The sequence below is a fragment of the Ranitomeya variabilis genome, chromosome 4 (genome assembly GCF_051348905.1).
Source record: "Ranitomeya variabilis isolate aRanVar5 chromosome 4, aRanVar5.hap1, whole genome shotgun sequence".
In the NCBI taxonomy this organism is placed as follows: Eukaryota; Metazoa; Chordata; class Amphibia; order Anura; family Dendrobatidae; genus Ranitomeya; species Ranitomeya variabilis.
In genome coordinates, this window is record NC_135235.1 from 92,938,915 (window position 1) to 92,953,350 (window position 14,436).

A 14,436-nucleotide genomic window follows, 5' to 3' on the forward strand; every position below is an offset into this window, starting at 1 on the left:
GACTCCCACGTCTGCTCAGCTATTCTCTAATCGTACAAACTCCGCCTCAGCTGATGTTCCACGACAAGCTCCCTTCTGGCAAATCTCTCTCTCTAGCACAGCTTTCTGGTTCCTTCCCCTCTGTCTCTCTGACAGGAACTGACTGAAACTAAAACTAACTTTCCCTACAAACTGCCAGATATATGGGGAGTCACCTAGTAAATAGGATCAAAAGCTCCCCCTGGTGGCCTGGAGTGTGAATGTATTGCATGTTTGTGGTACCTGGTTACAGTTATCCCTTCTTGCCTTCAAGCGTAACATCACTCTCCTCGTGAGGAAAGCAATGCTACTGTGACGACCAGGACCCTGGGGCGCCACACACACCTACTACAGGCATCCCACCAGATAGAGACCCACCTTGGAGTGTCCACATTTCAAAAAATTGTTTCTAACATCAGCAGCAATAGCAACAGCAGGAACAGAAGACACCACAAAGGTGGCACAAACTGCAATAATGTGTGAAATGACTCACAAAAATTGCTTATGCCACTTACACTGCTGCTGTTGCTACTAATTATTTTGCGATGATTGACGTTCCCGGGGTTGGAGATCTAAAACAGCGATGCACACTGTGTGCCTCACTGATGTCTTGGGGAAAACCACTTTTAAGATTGTCTACAAGCTTATTTCGTTTCTACAGCATGCGCGTGTCCCTTTTCCAGGGGGGTGAAAGCATCTGGGTAAACTTACTTTTGTACCGTTGATCTAACAGAGTGGCACCCCAGTAGTCAGCACTATTTTTATCCCTAAGAATACGGGCAAGATGTTGAAGATTGCAGCAAGAAGGCGCTCATGTGTCATGCGCTTCCATGAGGTCCAAGCCCATGGTGTGTTGGTGGCAGGGTAACACTCAAGGTTGCTTCCTTAGTCCCCTCCCGTCAACCACGGACAACAGAGAAAGGATCATTATCCACTTCATCTCCTGACTGTTGCTCGTCCATCACCTCATCCTCCTCCATTTGTTCCTTGGCTCCTGCACCTTGACCAACAGTCTGTCTGGTACCATGAGGCCACCTCGGTCACTGTAAACCACCCTCCTGTGTGACGACAGTCCAGAAATCTGAGATATTGTTATCCCTTTTACATCCTCCTCTGCTTCCACCTCTTCCCCCGGGACCACTACCTCCTCACGCAGACTATTGAAAGTGTGCTTCAGCATGTAGATGACCAGAATAGTGATGCAGATGACAGCATCGTCAGCACAAACCATCTTAGTAGCCATTTTAAAACTGTGCTGAAGTCCTCCATCTGTGCTCACTGTGCAGGCATGATTTGCACCACATACGTACTGCGTTTGCCCAGTATGCAAAAAGACATACTACAGCAGGGCTCGTCGGTACTCCCACAGTTGATGCAACATGTGCAGAGTGGAATTCCACCTTGTCACAACATTGCAAATCAAACGGTTAACCGGCAGGCCGAAAGACCTGTTTAGCAAAGCAATTAGATGACCTGCGGGGTGCTATCGGCAGAAGTAAGCACACAGTGACAGTGCTTTCTGAAGCAGCGCATCCAGGCCAGGTTAGTGGAGAAGAAATTGCTGTACCACCAGGTTGAGGATGTGAGCCATGCAAGACACATGTGTGAGGTTGACCCGGTGTAGAGCCGCCACCAGGTTTGCACCATTCTCATTCACGGCCTTACCTGGCCCCAGGTTCATTGGCAACAGCCATTGCTCTAACTGGCCTGGATAGCTGTCCACAACTCTTGAGCTGCGTGACTCCGATCTCCAAGGCATGTTTATTTGAACACTGCCTAATTACGGTGAGCCATGGCTGTGCAGCATGGAGGTGGAGGGATTCTATCTGCACTGTTGGAATGTGTGTCTGATTAAGGCAGAGTTTGGGAGACAGATAGAGGCCCTAGAGGAGGCGGAGGTGCCAGGAGCAGTGGAGGAAAGGTTAGATACAGAGATATATCTCGCAAGCCTTGGGGATTCAAAGAGTTGCAGAGTAGCTCCTTGACTGCCTGCCCCCACAGCCACCAGAGTCATCCAGTGCCCAGTCAGTGAGATGTAAGTCTCCACCAATGGTTGTTCATTCAGGTGTCAGTGGTGAAATGGACCCTAGCAGACATAGATTTTTTCAGGGAGCAAGTGATGTTGTCTGTGACGTTTTGGTGTAGCGCAAGCACAGCTTTCTTAGACAAGTAGTTGCGACTGGGAAACTGGTACTGGGGGACTGTAATGGCCATCAGCTTTGTGACACCATCTGTATCAACGAGGCAGAAAAGTAGCATTTCAGTGGCCAACAGATTGGAGATGGTAGAATTCAAGCTCTTAGCTTTGGTATGTGAAGGAGGAAACATTCTTTTACGTGACAACTGGTCCCTTTCCCATTATCCCCTTCTCGGCATCTGACATCCCTGACGCAGATGCTGACAGTTGTCGCGATGATGTCACTACTCAGCGCCCACTGTCCTGAGGTGTGAGGGTGCTCGGAGCAGCAGGGGAACGAGGAGGAGAAGTGAAGATTTCTTTATTTTTTATGTGGTGCATTTTACAATATAGAGTCAGCTTATGGAGAGTGCATTATACTCTAGAGACCTATGGGGTGCATCATACAATATAGAGTCTGCCTATGGGGGGTGCATTATTCTCTATAGGCCTCTGAGGAATACATTATATTATATAGAGTCGAGTCTGCCTTTGAGGAGTGCATTATACTATAGAGTCTGTATATGGGGACTGCATTATACAATATAGAGGCCTATGGGGATACATTATGCAATATAGAGTCTGCCTATGAGTGGTTCATTATACTCTAGAGGCCCATGGGTCCATTATACAATATAAATTCTGCCTTTGGAGAGTGCATTATACTATATAGAGGCCTACGGGGAGTGCATTATAATATCTAGATTATGCATATAGAGGTGTATTATACTATACAGTCTGCCTATGGGGAGTGCATTATGCAATGTAGAGGCTTATGGGGAGTGCATTATACCATAGAGGCCTATCGGGGTGCATTTTACTACATAGAGTCTGCATATGGGGGTTGCATTATAGAATAAAGAGTCTCCTTATAGGGGTCCGTTATACTCTATTGAAGCTTATTGGGAGTGGATAATACACTATAGTCTCCCTATGGAGGGTGCATTTTACAATATAAAGTCTGCCTGTGGAGAGTGCATTATACTATATAGAGGCCTATGGGGAGTGCATTACAATATATAGAGTATGCCTATGGGGTGTATTATACTATAGAATCTGCCGATGGGGAGTGCATTATACTATAGAGGTCATTGGGGCTGTATTATACAATATAGAGTCTCCCTATGGGTGGTCCATTATACTATAGTGTCTGCTTATGGGCTGTATTATACTAGAGTCTGCCTAAAAAGAGTGCATTACATTAGAGAGGCCTATTGGGGTGTACTATACCATAAATTGTCTGCGAACATGAAAAATATAGAAAGACAACAGAGGATAAATTGTTTTTAAAACCAATAACAGCTCTACAGGAAACTTTTAATGCTTGTGGTGCAGTAGCCAACAAGTAGTACATAAACATGAAAAAATATAGAAAGGCAGCACTCACGGTTTCCTGTGGTGAAAAGAAGTCCTTTATTTCAATTCATACGGACAGCCAAAGCGGCGGAGGGGAGAGATGCGGGGAGATGGAAGGACGTCCTGTCAGATTTTATACTGTGACTTCTGCCGCTGCATCTACACAGCCATGCCGGCCACACATCCCCTGGCTGCCCACTATGTCTTATTGTGCCATACTGCTGCTGCTCCCACAGCTGCCATTGCTGGCCCTACACTGCCAGACATCTCCGTGCCTGAACCGTCATATCCTTACACCATGTGGCTCTGATGGTGACACTGCTGCTAGATGACCAAAAACATCTCCTGCACTTGTCCAGTGTGGTGTATAGCTACAGATGCTTCTCACGAAATTAGAAGATCATCAAAAAGTTTCAGTTCTTCAATAAAAAAGTGCCACTCATATTATATAGAGTCATTACAAACAGAGTGATCTATTAAGTGTTTATTTCTGTTAATATTGAGGATTATGGCTCAGTAAATGCACTCAATACTCGGTCAAGGTTCCTTTTGCATCAGTGCGGCTTGGCATGGAGGTGATCAGCCTGTGGCACCACTGAGGTGTTATGGAAGCCCAAGTTGCTTTGATAGCAGCCTTCAGCTCATCTGCATTGTTGGGTCTGGTGTCTCATCTTCCTCTTGACAATGCCCCATAGATTCTCTATTTCTTTAAGGTCAGATGAGTTTGCTGGCCAATCAAGTACAGTGATACTGATGTTTTTAAACCAGGTATTGGTACTTTTGGCAGTTTGGACAGGTGCCAAGTCCTAATGGAGAATGCAATTTCCATCTCCAAAAAGCTTGTCGGCAGAAGAATGAAGTGCTCTAAAATTTCCTGGTAGACGGCTGCACTGACTTCGTTCTTGATTAGGGTTGATTCAATAACTTCGGATAAGAGCTTACCCGAATAGTTGCATCAGTAACCTATAGGGCTCCCGATAATCAGCTGTTTGGCACCGCAGCTGCATGTGTTGTGGCTGTGTGAAAGTGTGTGAGTAGCCTGTTTTTTGGGCTATCCATGCATGTGTTGTGACTGTCACACAGCAACGACACATGCAGCTGCAGCGCCAAACAGCTGATTATCGAGAGCGCTCAAGGTATCCAGGTTACCAATACAGATATTCAGATAAGCTCTTATCCAAAGCTATTCAATCAACCCTAGTCTTAATAAAACACAGGGGACCTACACCAGCAGATGACATGGCTCCCCAAACCACCACTGATTGTAGAAACTTCACACTAGACCTCAAAAAGCTTGGATTGTGGCCTCTCCACTCTTCTTCCAGACTCTGGGACCTTGATTTCCCAATGAAATGTAAAATTTACTTTCATCTGAAAACAACACCTTGGACCACTGAGCAACAGTCCAGTTCTTTTTCTCCCTGGCCCAGGTAAGACACTTCTGGCATTGTCAATTGGTCATGAGTGGCTTGACACAAGGAATGTGACACTTGTAGCCCATGTCCTGGATACATTTGTGTGTGGTGACTCTTGAAGCAATGACTCCAGCAGCAGTCCACTCCTTGTGAATCTCTACCAAATATTTGAATGGCCTTTTCTTAACAATCCTTTCAAGGCTGCGGTTATCCCGGTTGCTTGTGCACCTTTTTCTACTACACTTTTTCCTTCCACTCAACTTTTCATTAATATGCCTGGATACAGCACTCTGAACAGCCAGGTTCTTTAGTAATGCCATATTGTGGCTTACCCTTCTTGTGAAGTGTTTCAATGACTGCCTTCTGGACATCTGTCAAGTCAGCAGTCTTCCCCATGATTGTGGAGCCTAATGAAACAGACTAAGGGACCTTTCCAAACGCTTAGGAAGCCTGCGCAAGTGTTTTTTGCTAACTATTCTAATTTACTGAGATAATGACTTTTGGACTTTCATTGTCTGTAAGCCATAATCAGAAACAATAGCAGAAATAAACACTTGAAATAGATCACTGTGTTTGTAATAACTCTATATAATATGAGTTTCACTTTTTGTATTGAAGAACTGAAATAAATTAACTTTTTGATGACATTCTAATTTGGTGATAAGCATTGTATTCATGACAAGTGACAGATCCTATTTAATGGGATTGTTTCTGTGACAAACTCCTTTCCATATAAATGTATTGTGGGCTCTGGATGTTTCCGTCTATGCTATCATGGTACTCTACATTACAGTAGGTGAAAGACTACGGTTAAAATCTGTGGCAAAAATTATCAAACGTGACTGTGCAGATTTTATTTTATTTTTTTGTAGGCGGAAGGGGTTGGTAACACTGATCACCTGACTGGGGTCTTAAATCCTCTAGCAACTATTCACCATCATTTGGGGAATCTGCAAGAAGAAATGTCTTGTTTGCAGCAACTGATTTCTCTGCATCCATTCAATCCACAGTTCTGGATTTGTCTGGCTGAATCTTACATAACACTTTTCCTCTCCATCACTAACTGCAAGGATCCATCACATAACTCCAATAGATTCAGCTTATGGGCTCAGACACCACTGGGAGCACAACAATGCGAATCAGAATCGAGCGATGGTTTATACTCATATTTAGTGTTATACAGTTATTCTGACAGACTTGATGAGGCTGACATACTTACTTTGAACATCTAAGAACTATGTAATCATGTAAACAATTAGTATTGTGAACGTTTGTGAAAGATCCACTTTGACGATAGCGAGGCGAAAAAAAAAAGTTTACTACAACCCTCAATTCCTTGTAAAGGATATTATATAAACAAAATTATAGTGCCTCCTGAGTTAAGGAAATATCACGTACCCAGTGTACAGTTTTAATTGGTGATGAGGGAGTAATCAGTCGCAATAGCCACTCTAGTTTATACAAAGAATTTCACTTTTTTCGATTAACAATTATGCAAAATATAAGCAAAATATAGGCACATGTTCACATTTGTCATCAATTAAACAGACAAAGCTAAAGAGAGAAACAAAATGGACCTATGCCCTTCTCTAAGTAAAAGCAACAGTGCATATAAATAACATTACCAAGTACCCAAACAGTATTTGATAAAAAAAAAAAAAAAAGCTAAAAGCCGCCTCACCAGCGTCAAGGTGTACCCAATCAGGATGGTCCTAATTTCTAGTATTAAAACCTGACCATTTAACAAAGTGACATCAATGTGAATAAGGGCCGAAGAGGGCCGGGTCTCGAATATAGATATCCAGGAATGGAAAGCTATATCAATCTAATGTACTGCTCAAAGAAAAGAAGGCCACACGCCTCTACCAGTACGGAGTACAGAAACCTGAAACTTAACCGAAAATATAAAAAAATAAAATGTAGTATTAGTTGGTATGTACACAAGAGGAGCATGTTCACACTGACCACTAAACAGACATCGACAAAATGAACATATGCCCTGCTGCAAGTAAAAGCAACATTGCATACAAATATCATGGGATACTTTGTAAACATCGCTTTTTATCAAAATATTCGCAAAAGCCATGCCACAAATGTTTTGATTAAAAACTTGTGTTTACCCAGTACCCCATGTTATTTATACATATGCACGATTGATTTTTACTTACAGCAGGGCATATATTCATTTTGATTCTATCTTAGGTTTTATATGAAGAAGCAGATGTACTGTAGGTGTCACAGGGTAGTGGTTTAGGTCCCTGTAACACAATTTTCATTTGAGTCCATGGCCACGATTCATCATTACCTTTGCCCATTTTTTTTGTCTAGTTTTGTACGTTTTGCACTTTTTGTTTGCACCCTTTTCATTATTCTATTTGTGCTTTCTTTAAAGCCTATTTTATATATGTGTTCATATTTTTTTGTGTGTTTTCTGCTCTGTGAGTGACGTTTAGAGATTACAGATGTTTTTATTCAATTAATTACAACTTTTAAAAAAATGGCAAATTTTGTCACAACTCTACTTCAATCCTCCCTTTGGGGAATTCTAATTACACCAAAAACTTGACGTAATTTTTGTGACGTTTGATTGCACAAGCAGTTCCTCACAAGCGAAAAAGGCCTGTTTGTGACTTTGCAACAATTAATGAATCATGTTCTCCATTTTAATGAATCATGCAAAAAAAAAAAATTCCGCAGCCAATTCCACAAAACAAACAAGAAATGTGATGCAGACCACAATCACACGGTCAGTATTTGGTGGGAAAAGTTTAACAGGAAGACGTCTCTGCAGCGCCCCAGAGTCCTGGTCGTTGCAGTAGCATGGTTCAGCCACTAAGGGGGGCCATGGTGCGTTCGATGGCACTGAAGGAGTTCTCTGAGCAGGTATCACAGTCACCAATACATTTCACAGCTGGGCCTCCGGGGGGAGCTAAGGGTGCTATTCATTAGGCCACTCCCCACCATAGTGGGTAAACTGGGGGTCAGGCAGGAAGTTAGAGAGAACGCTGACGGGATTGAACGGAGCAACACCCTGTGGCAGGGGGTGTTGTGAAGGGAGAGACTGTAGGGTCTCTGCCAGGGGTGGGATCCTGGCAGAGGCTTGGCATTGAGAGAACGTAACGGGTCCGCGCAGGCTCCTGGAAGCGGCGGGACTCAAGAAAGGACTAGAAGCGAGATAGATTGTGCTGAGTGAGAAACGAAATCAAGCGAAAGGAGATACCAGTGAGGGTTGTGCTGAAAGAGGCAGCACCTTACTGAGGCGCACTACCGGTGGCCGGAACGCCGAGGAGGTAAAGAGTTTCAAGCCATACCTCAGACCTACGGCAGGGCAGTTAGCTTTAGGCGGACTGTCTCACGCATCACCCAGAAAGGCAAAGGGGGGTACCAACAGGAGAGGGGCGCAGATAGAGTCCCGGAAGATCTCCGAGCCTCCCCGTCATACGGGTGCGTTCCTACCATAGTAGCTGGAGGGACGAGGAAGATCATTGCGAATTAAGTTGTTGTGAGGGAACACGAGAAACAGACACAACAGTTGTGGGGTACTTTCCGTAAGCACAGCAGGGAAGGACTGCAACACATAGCGCTAGAAGGAAGGCACCGATTTCCACCTGCAAGGAGAGCTCTGGAAGTGCCATTGGACCGGCCGGACTTGCGCAGCCTGGTGAGCCGTATTCTGGACTGAGGACCCAGAGAGCTTCAGTAAAGAGGTAAAGAGACTGCAACCTGGTGTCCTCGTTATTTACCGCGACCTGCACCCCACAACTGCACCGCTACACCGTTACTACACCACTTATTGCACCGGACGTCCCCCACTGACAGGCAGGGCCACGGACCGGGTCTAGCCACCGTGACAACCCCAGGACTGAGACCTAGAGGCCCGGCTCCGGGTACCCCTCGGCCCTGCGGCGGTGTGGGGGCGCTCCAACTCCACTTCTAGATTTTTCACCCACTACTGGTTTTGGCCTACAAATAAAAAAGGCAAAAAACTCCCCAAATATTCAATGTGTGCACGTGGTCTTAAAAAAAACCTGCAAATGATAAATCAGAGCTTCAAATTAGATGTGTGACTGCAGAGAATGCTATCCAGAACACAATGTTTTGTGTAACTTTCTATCACATCAAAAAGGTATGTCAGCGAAAAAAATTAAATTAAAAAGTACAGTAAAAATCTGACAAGCAGTGCTGTAAATATGTCCATACCCTACTCCCAGCAATTACACCTTCGTGTTTAATAATACTTTATTATAGGTAACAAAAAATATACAAATAATTTGACAGTAAAGTCTCTATTAATAATCTTAGATCCGAGGTAAAGCTATAAATGTCCATTTCCGTGCTGCTTTAGATGCCATTAGTGATACAATTCTTCGACGAAAATATCTGTAAACACATTTCTTCACTACAAGCCTTGTGCTCGTCTCAGCGCCTTCACAATGGGCAAACGTATTTCTAGGAGTGTTATATAGACTTTTTCATCAGGTGTAAGATTTTTTGGAATCTTAATCTCTCAGCGATATCAATACAAGTTTCTCCTGCCTGTGAAAAAAAAACCAAAACAACAGAATACAAGTTATGTATGTATTCCTCACCATAATCCTATAAGCCTCTTAACATCCAACATATTGATACATTTTAGAAAAATTAGACAAGATGTAAGAATTTCAGACAGTAACGAACAACAAATAGTTTACATCCAAAATTGGCGAAAAATTCCTAAGCCCCAAAATGGGTCAAGGACAGATTTATTATATCCATTTTAAAACTGGTTTTCCATACTTCTTCTAATAAACTATTATTTTAAACCTGGTCATAGATGATACAGAGTTTAAGATCATAAAAGAATAGAACACCAACAAGGGTGACACAAATAGTTAAATTTTATTAAACAAATAGTAAACAGACAATTTAAAACCAGAATAAAATAGGGAAATGACAATGTGAACCACAGGCAGGAGGCACCACAGGAAAAACAGAGCCCAGTCAGGTTAAACCAAAATATTATAACTACTCAGCAATTACCCGTACATCTACAGAGTCACAAAGAAGTCCAAAAGTGCTAGGAGGGCTGTAGACCACCCCTACAACTAAGAGTAGCAAAGTACCAGTACGGTCAGAGATAAAACTCATATATTACCTGCTAGGATGCTGTAAAACTGTGGCGCCACCTGTCCCCTGGGGGACAGGTGGCGCCACAGTTTTACAGCATCCTAGCAGGTAATATATGAGTTTTATCTCTGACCGTACTGGTACTTTGCTACTCTTAGTTGTAGGGGTGGTCTACAGCCCTCCTAGCACTTTTGGACTTCTTTGTGACTCTGTAGATGTACGGGTAATTGCTGAGTAGTTATAATATTTTGGTTTAACCTGACTGGGCTCTGTTTTTCCTGTGGTGCCTCCTGCCTGTGGTTCACATTGTCATTTCCCTATTTTATTCTGGTTTTAAATTGTCTGTTTACTATTTGTTTAATAAAATTTAACTATTTGTGTCACCCTTGTTGGTGTTCTATTCTTTTATGATCTAAGGCTAATTTAGGCACCTTCTGTTACTTCTGCACCGCTTCTTGTTTCCTAGGTGCAGGTCTTGCATGATCTGATTCACATGATACAGAGTTTGTGGGCTAATTATTATTACCGTACCTTTACTTTTTTTAATTTTTATTTTGGTATTTGCACCTTTTTGATATTTTTTGTTTAGCGCACACAAAATTTACCTTTCCCTTACAGCATTTTTTAAATATAATTTGTGCCTTTATTGTCGGTTTATGTTTCGGTCTGTGAAAGTGGGTGAGGTGTGCATTTCCAAAGGTTTCTAGATTAATTTTATTTTTAAAAAATGGTAAAAAAAAATTTGGGCAATACCACTTCACTGATTAAGTAGTGTCTAACTAGGTCCTAAATTAACATTTGCTTCATGTCGGATTTGGCTATAATCCCACAGTGCGCTTTTGGTGATTTTTTGCTGTTGCAGTTTTTTTGCACCATTTTTGCACCTATTAAAAGGGAACGTAATATTTAAAAAAATAAAAGAAAATAAAAAGATTATTCCTCTCCGCAACCTCTGGCTTTCAGTCATAGGGGTGTAGTGGCATTGTGATCAGTGGTTGTAACTGTGCCCTGCCTCTGACTGACAGCCGGCTCTACAGTTCATCAGTGCTGACCCGGCTGTCTGTCAGTGGCGTGGCACAGTTACAGCAGACACTCACTATGCACTGAACGGTGACAAAGTACGAGGCCGCAGGAAGGAATAAAGTTAATTACCTCCTGGCGGTGGGACTCTCAGTGCAGGCTCTGGGCAGCTTCAGAACACAAATAACCAGTAGTTTAACCCCATATCACAGATTAATAGAGTATTTTTTTGTTTGTTTTTTTACATTACTGCTTTTTTGATTCCTGCATACGATTATAAAATATTATATACTTTTATTACTCTAATTTTTAAATTTGTGTTTCTAATTATAATAAGTAGGGAAAATAGCAGCACAGTCTGAATATTGTACTGTCACAAGCAATCAAGTCAAACGGCCTCCAAATTTAGAAAAAAAATTCAAATGGAAGCAGCACGCTAATGGAAATAAGTGAAAAAAGTGGACTTTAATTGCACAGATACATGTGATGTCCTCATTTGACGCCTTTCTCCAAGTTTCTCTTCTTGATAAGAAGAATAATTGTACATCAATTGTTATTTTAATCCAAATGCATGGAACATTTTTTTCAAGCTTACTTCATTTTTAATGTGGGGATCAGCCTTGGCTTCCAGCAGAATTGGTACAATACTTTGACTCTTCATCTTGCATGCATAATGGAGGGCTGTGTTTCCCTCCTGGAAGAGAGCAGGAATAAAAGAATAAATATGAAATAAATAGGAATGGCGTACAATAAATGTATCTATTGTTATATTATTATACACAACATACTGCATACTGAAATCATGGATTTGTGTAATTGGGTGGATACGTTGGGTCCTCCAGAGCTACAGAATTTCTTTGTGGCCTCATTGCTCTGCTTAATACAGTAGGATACTGAATGTGATATAGCTATTGAATCTGAATTTTCCTACTGTCTGACAAAATGTGAAACTATAAAATATTAGGTTATTCGTACTGCATGGCAGTAACATGAAAACTACGCAGAATTGCTGTTGTCTACTCATCCCATCTCTCAATCAATTATATCCAAAAATGGCACCAGCAAAATCTAAAGCTTGTCTAATAATTAATAAGTAAACCCTCGTACATGTACATTGATGCAAAATTAAAAATGTTATTGAATCTTGTAATGCAGCAAGACAAAAAAAATGTATGCTGTGCAAAAGTATTAAAGCACAGTATTTTTTTTTTTCAGTGCGGGAGTCGCTTTACCAATCTGAGGTCTCTGACTGCAGTCTTATACTCACCTGCTGCCGTTTTCTCTTTTTATCGGCATTGCTCCGCTCCTGCGGCGCCATCTTGTGACCGCAACTTCTGCCAGACCGGAAGTCAGAGGCAATGGTCACAAGCTCTCAGTGTCAGCCCTAAGTCTGAGAACCTCTTTCTGGCTGTCATAGACTGAGTCAGACTGCCGTATAACTCATACAATGATCGCATGGCACTGCACACTCTGGCCCGACACCTCTCCTGACCTGAGCAAGACAGTATGATGTATTTCTATGCAGCTGTCAAGCTCAGGTCAGGAGAGCCGACAACCAGTACGAGGTTTACCATGCGATTCTCGCACGAGAAATACGGCAGTCTGTCTCTGCCCTCACAGTGAGTAGTGAGTTTTTGCTCACCCAGTGATCACTGGAGCGATCCGGCAGGTCACAAAGTGCTGACGACCTACCAGAGCAGCACCGATATCAGATAAAGATGGCAGCTGGTAACTATAAGGCCGGCGTCACACTTGGCGTAAGACAATACGCCACGTACTATACGTCCGTACTACGGCCGTAATACGGAGAAATGTTCCCAAAATATTGATCCGTAGTCAGGGTGTGTCAGCGTATTTTGCGCATGGCATCCTCCGTATGTAATCCGTATGGCATCCGTACTGCGAGATTTTCGCGCAAGCTTGCAAAACCGACATCTAATGGATTTATGTGCTCAAATGTTCGGGAAAACATATATACAGTATATATATATATATATATATATATATATATATATATATATATATATATATATATATGTCATTGAGACACATATATATATATATTCTGTATTTAGATTTCATTCAGCGCGATATCTGTGAAAAGTCGGTAATTCAATTGCCGGCTTTTCATTTCTCCTGCCTAAACCCGACAGGATATGAGACATGATTACATACAGTAAACCATCTCATATCCCCTTTTTTTTGCATATTCCTCACTACTAATGTTAGTAGTGTGTATGTGCAAAATTTCAGCGCTGTAGCTGCTAAAATAAAGGGTTAAATGGCGGAAAAAATTGGCGTGGGCTCCGCGCAATTTTCTCCGCCAGAATGGTAAAGCCAGTGACTGAGGGCAGATATTAATAGCCTAGAGAGGGTCCATGGTTATTGGCCCCCCTGGCTAAAAACATCTGCCCCCAGCCACCCCAGAAAAGGCACATCTGGAAGATGCGCCTGTTCTGGCACTTGGCCACTCTCTTCCCACTCCCTGTAGCGGTGGGATATGGGGTAATGAAGGGTTAATGCCACCTTGCTATTGTAAGGTGACATTAAGCCAGATTAATAATGGAGAGGCGTCAATTATGACACCTATCCATTATTAATCCAATTGTAAGAAAGGGTTAAAAAACACACACACATATGATTAAAAAGTATTTTAATGAAATAAACACAGCGGTTGTTTTAATAATTTATTGATCTCTCAATCCATTTGCAGGCCCTCGCTTGGCAAAATAATAAACGCACAAGATACATACCCTCAGCTGAACCGTCACGTCCCACGATGTAATCCATCTGAAAGGGTTAAAATATTTTAGAGGCAGGAGCCCTGCTAATGCAGCGGTGTGCTCGTGCTTGTAATTCCCCTGCGAATGAATGAAATGTAGGTCATTGACCTACATTACCTTCAGTCGCGGTGATGCGCCCCCTGGTGGATGTCCTCATATGACCTGGAGTGTGGGAAAAAGTTCCCAGGCTGCAGTTCATGAGAACATCCAGCAGGGGCGCATCACCGCGACTGAATGTAAGTACAGATCCAGCTTTCCTTTCAGCACCCGTGGGATTACAGACACGAGCGAGTGGTTTATCGCAGCTCGTGCCTGTAATATTAGTTAACCCCTTCAGATGGATTACATTATATTAACTATCATTCCCTTTAAAGAAGATAAATCTGCCTTCTCTTCTGTGTGAGGATCTGACCGTCAGCAGGCATTTCTAGTACTCCATTTATAAATTCTTGTGTTATTCTGAATTCATCATACACGATGCAACATTTGGATAAATTTGGTACAAAATCTGTTGGCATAAAATTAAAATCACTCCCCCCAAAAAATTCTAAAATATCCCTGA

The 14,436-nt window shown here is 42.4% G+C and overlaps 1 protein-coding gene across 1 annotated transcript in view; it reads right to left on the reverse strand.

Moving 5' to 3' along the window:
• Window positions 1–9,186: 9,186 nt before the first annotated feature.
• The window catches only part of ANKRD22 (ankyrin repeat domain 22), a 91,456-nt gene continuing 86,206 nt past the window's right edge, over window positions 9,187–14,436 (reverse strand). The window contains exons 7-8 of the mRNA XM_077258924.1: window positions 11,687–11,785; window positions 9,187–9,501 (exon numbers count right to left, since the gene is read on the reverse strand). Of these exons, the coding sequence (XP_077115039.1) occupies window positions 9,424–9,501; window positions 11,687–11,785 (177 nt within the window). The 3' untranslated portion in view covers window positions 9,187–9,423. The remainder of the gene's footprint in view (window positions 9,502–11,686; window positions 11,786–14,436) is intronic.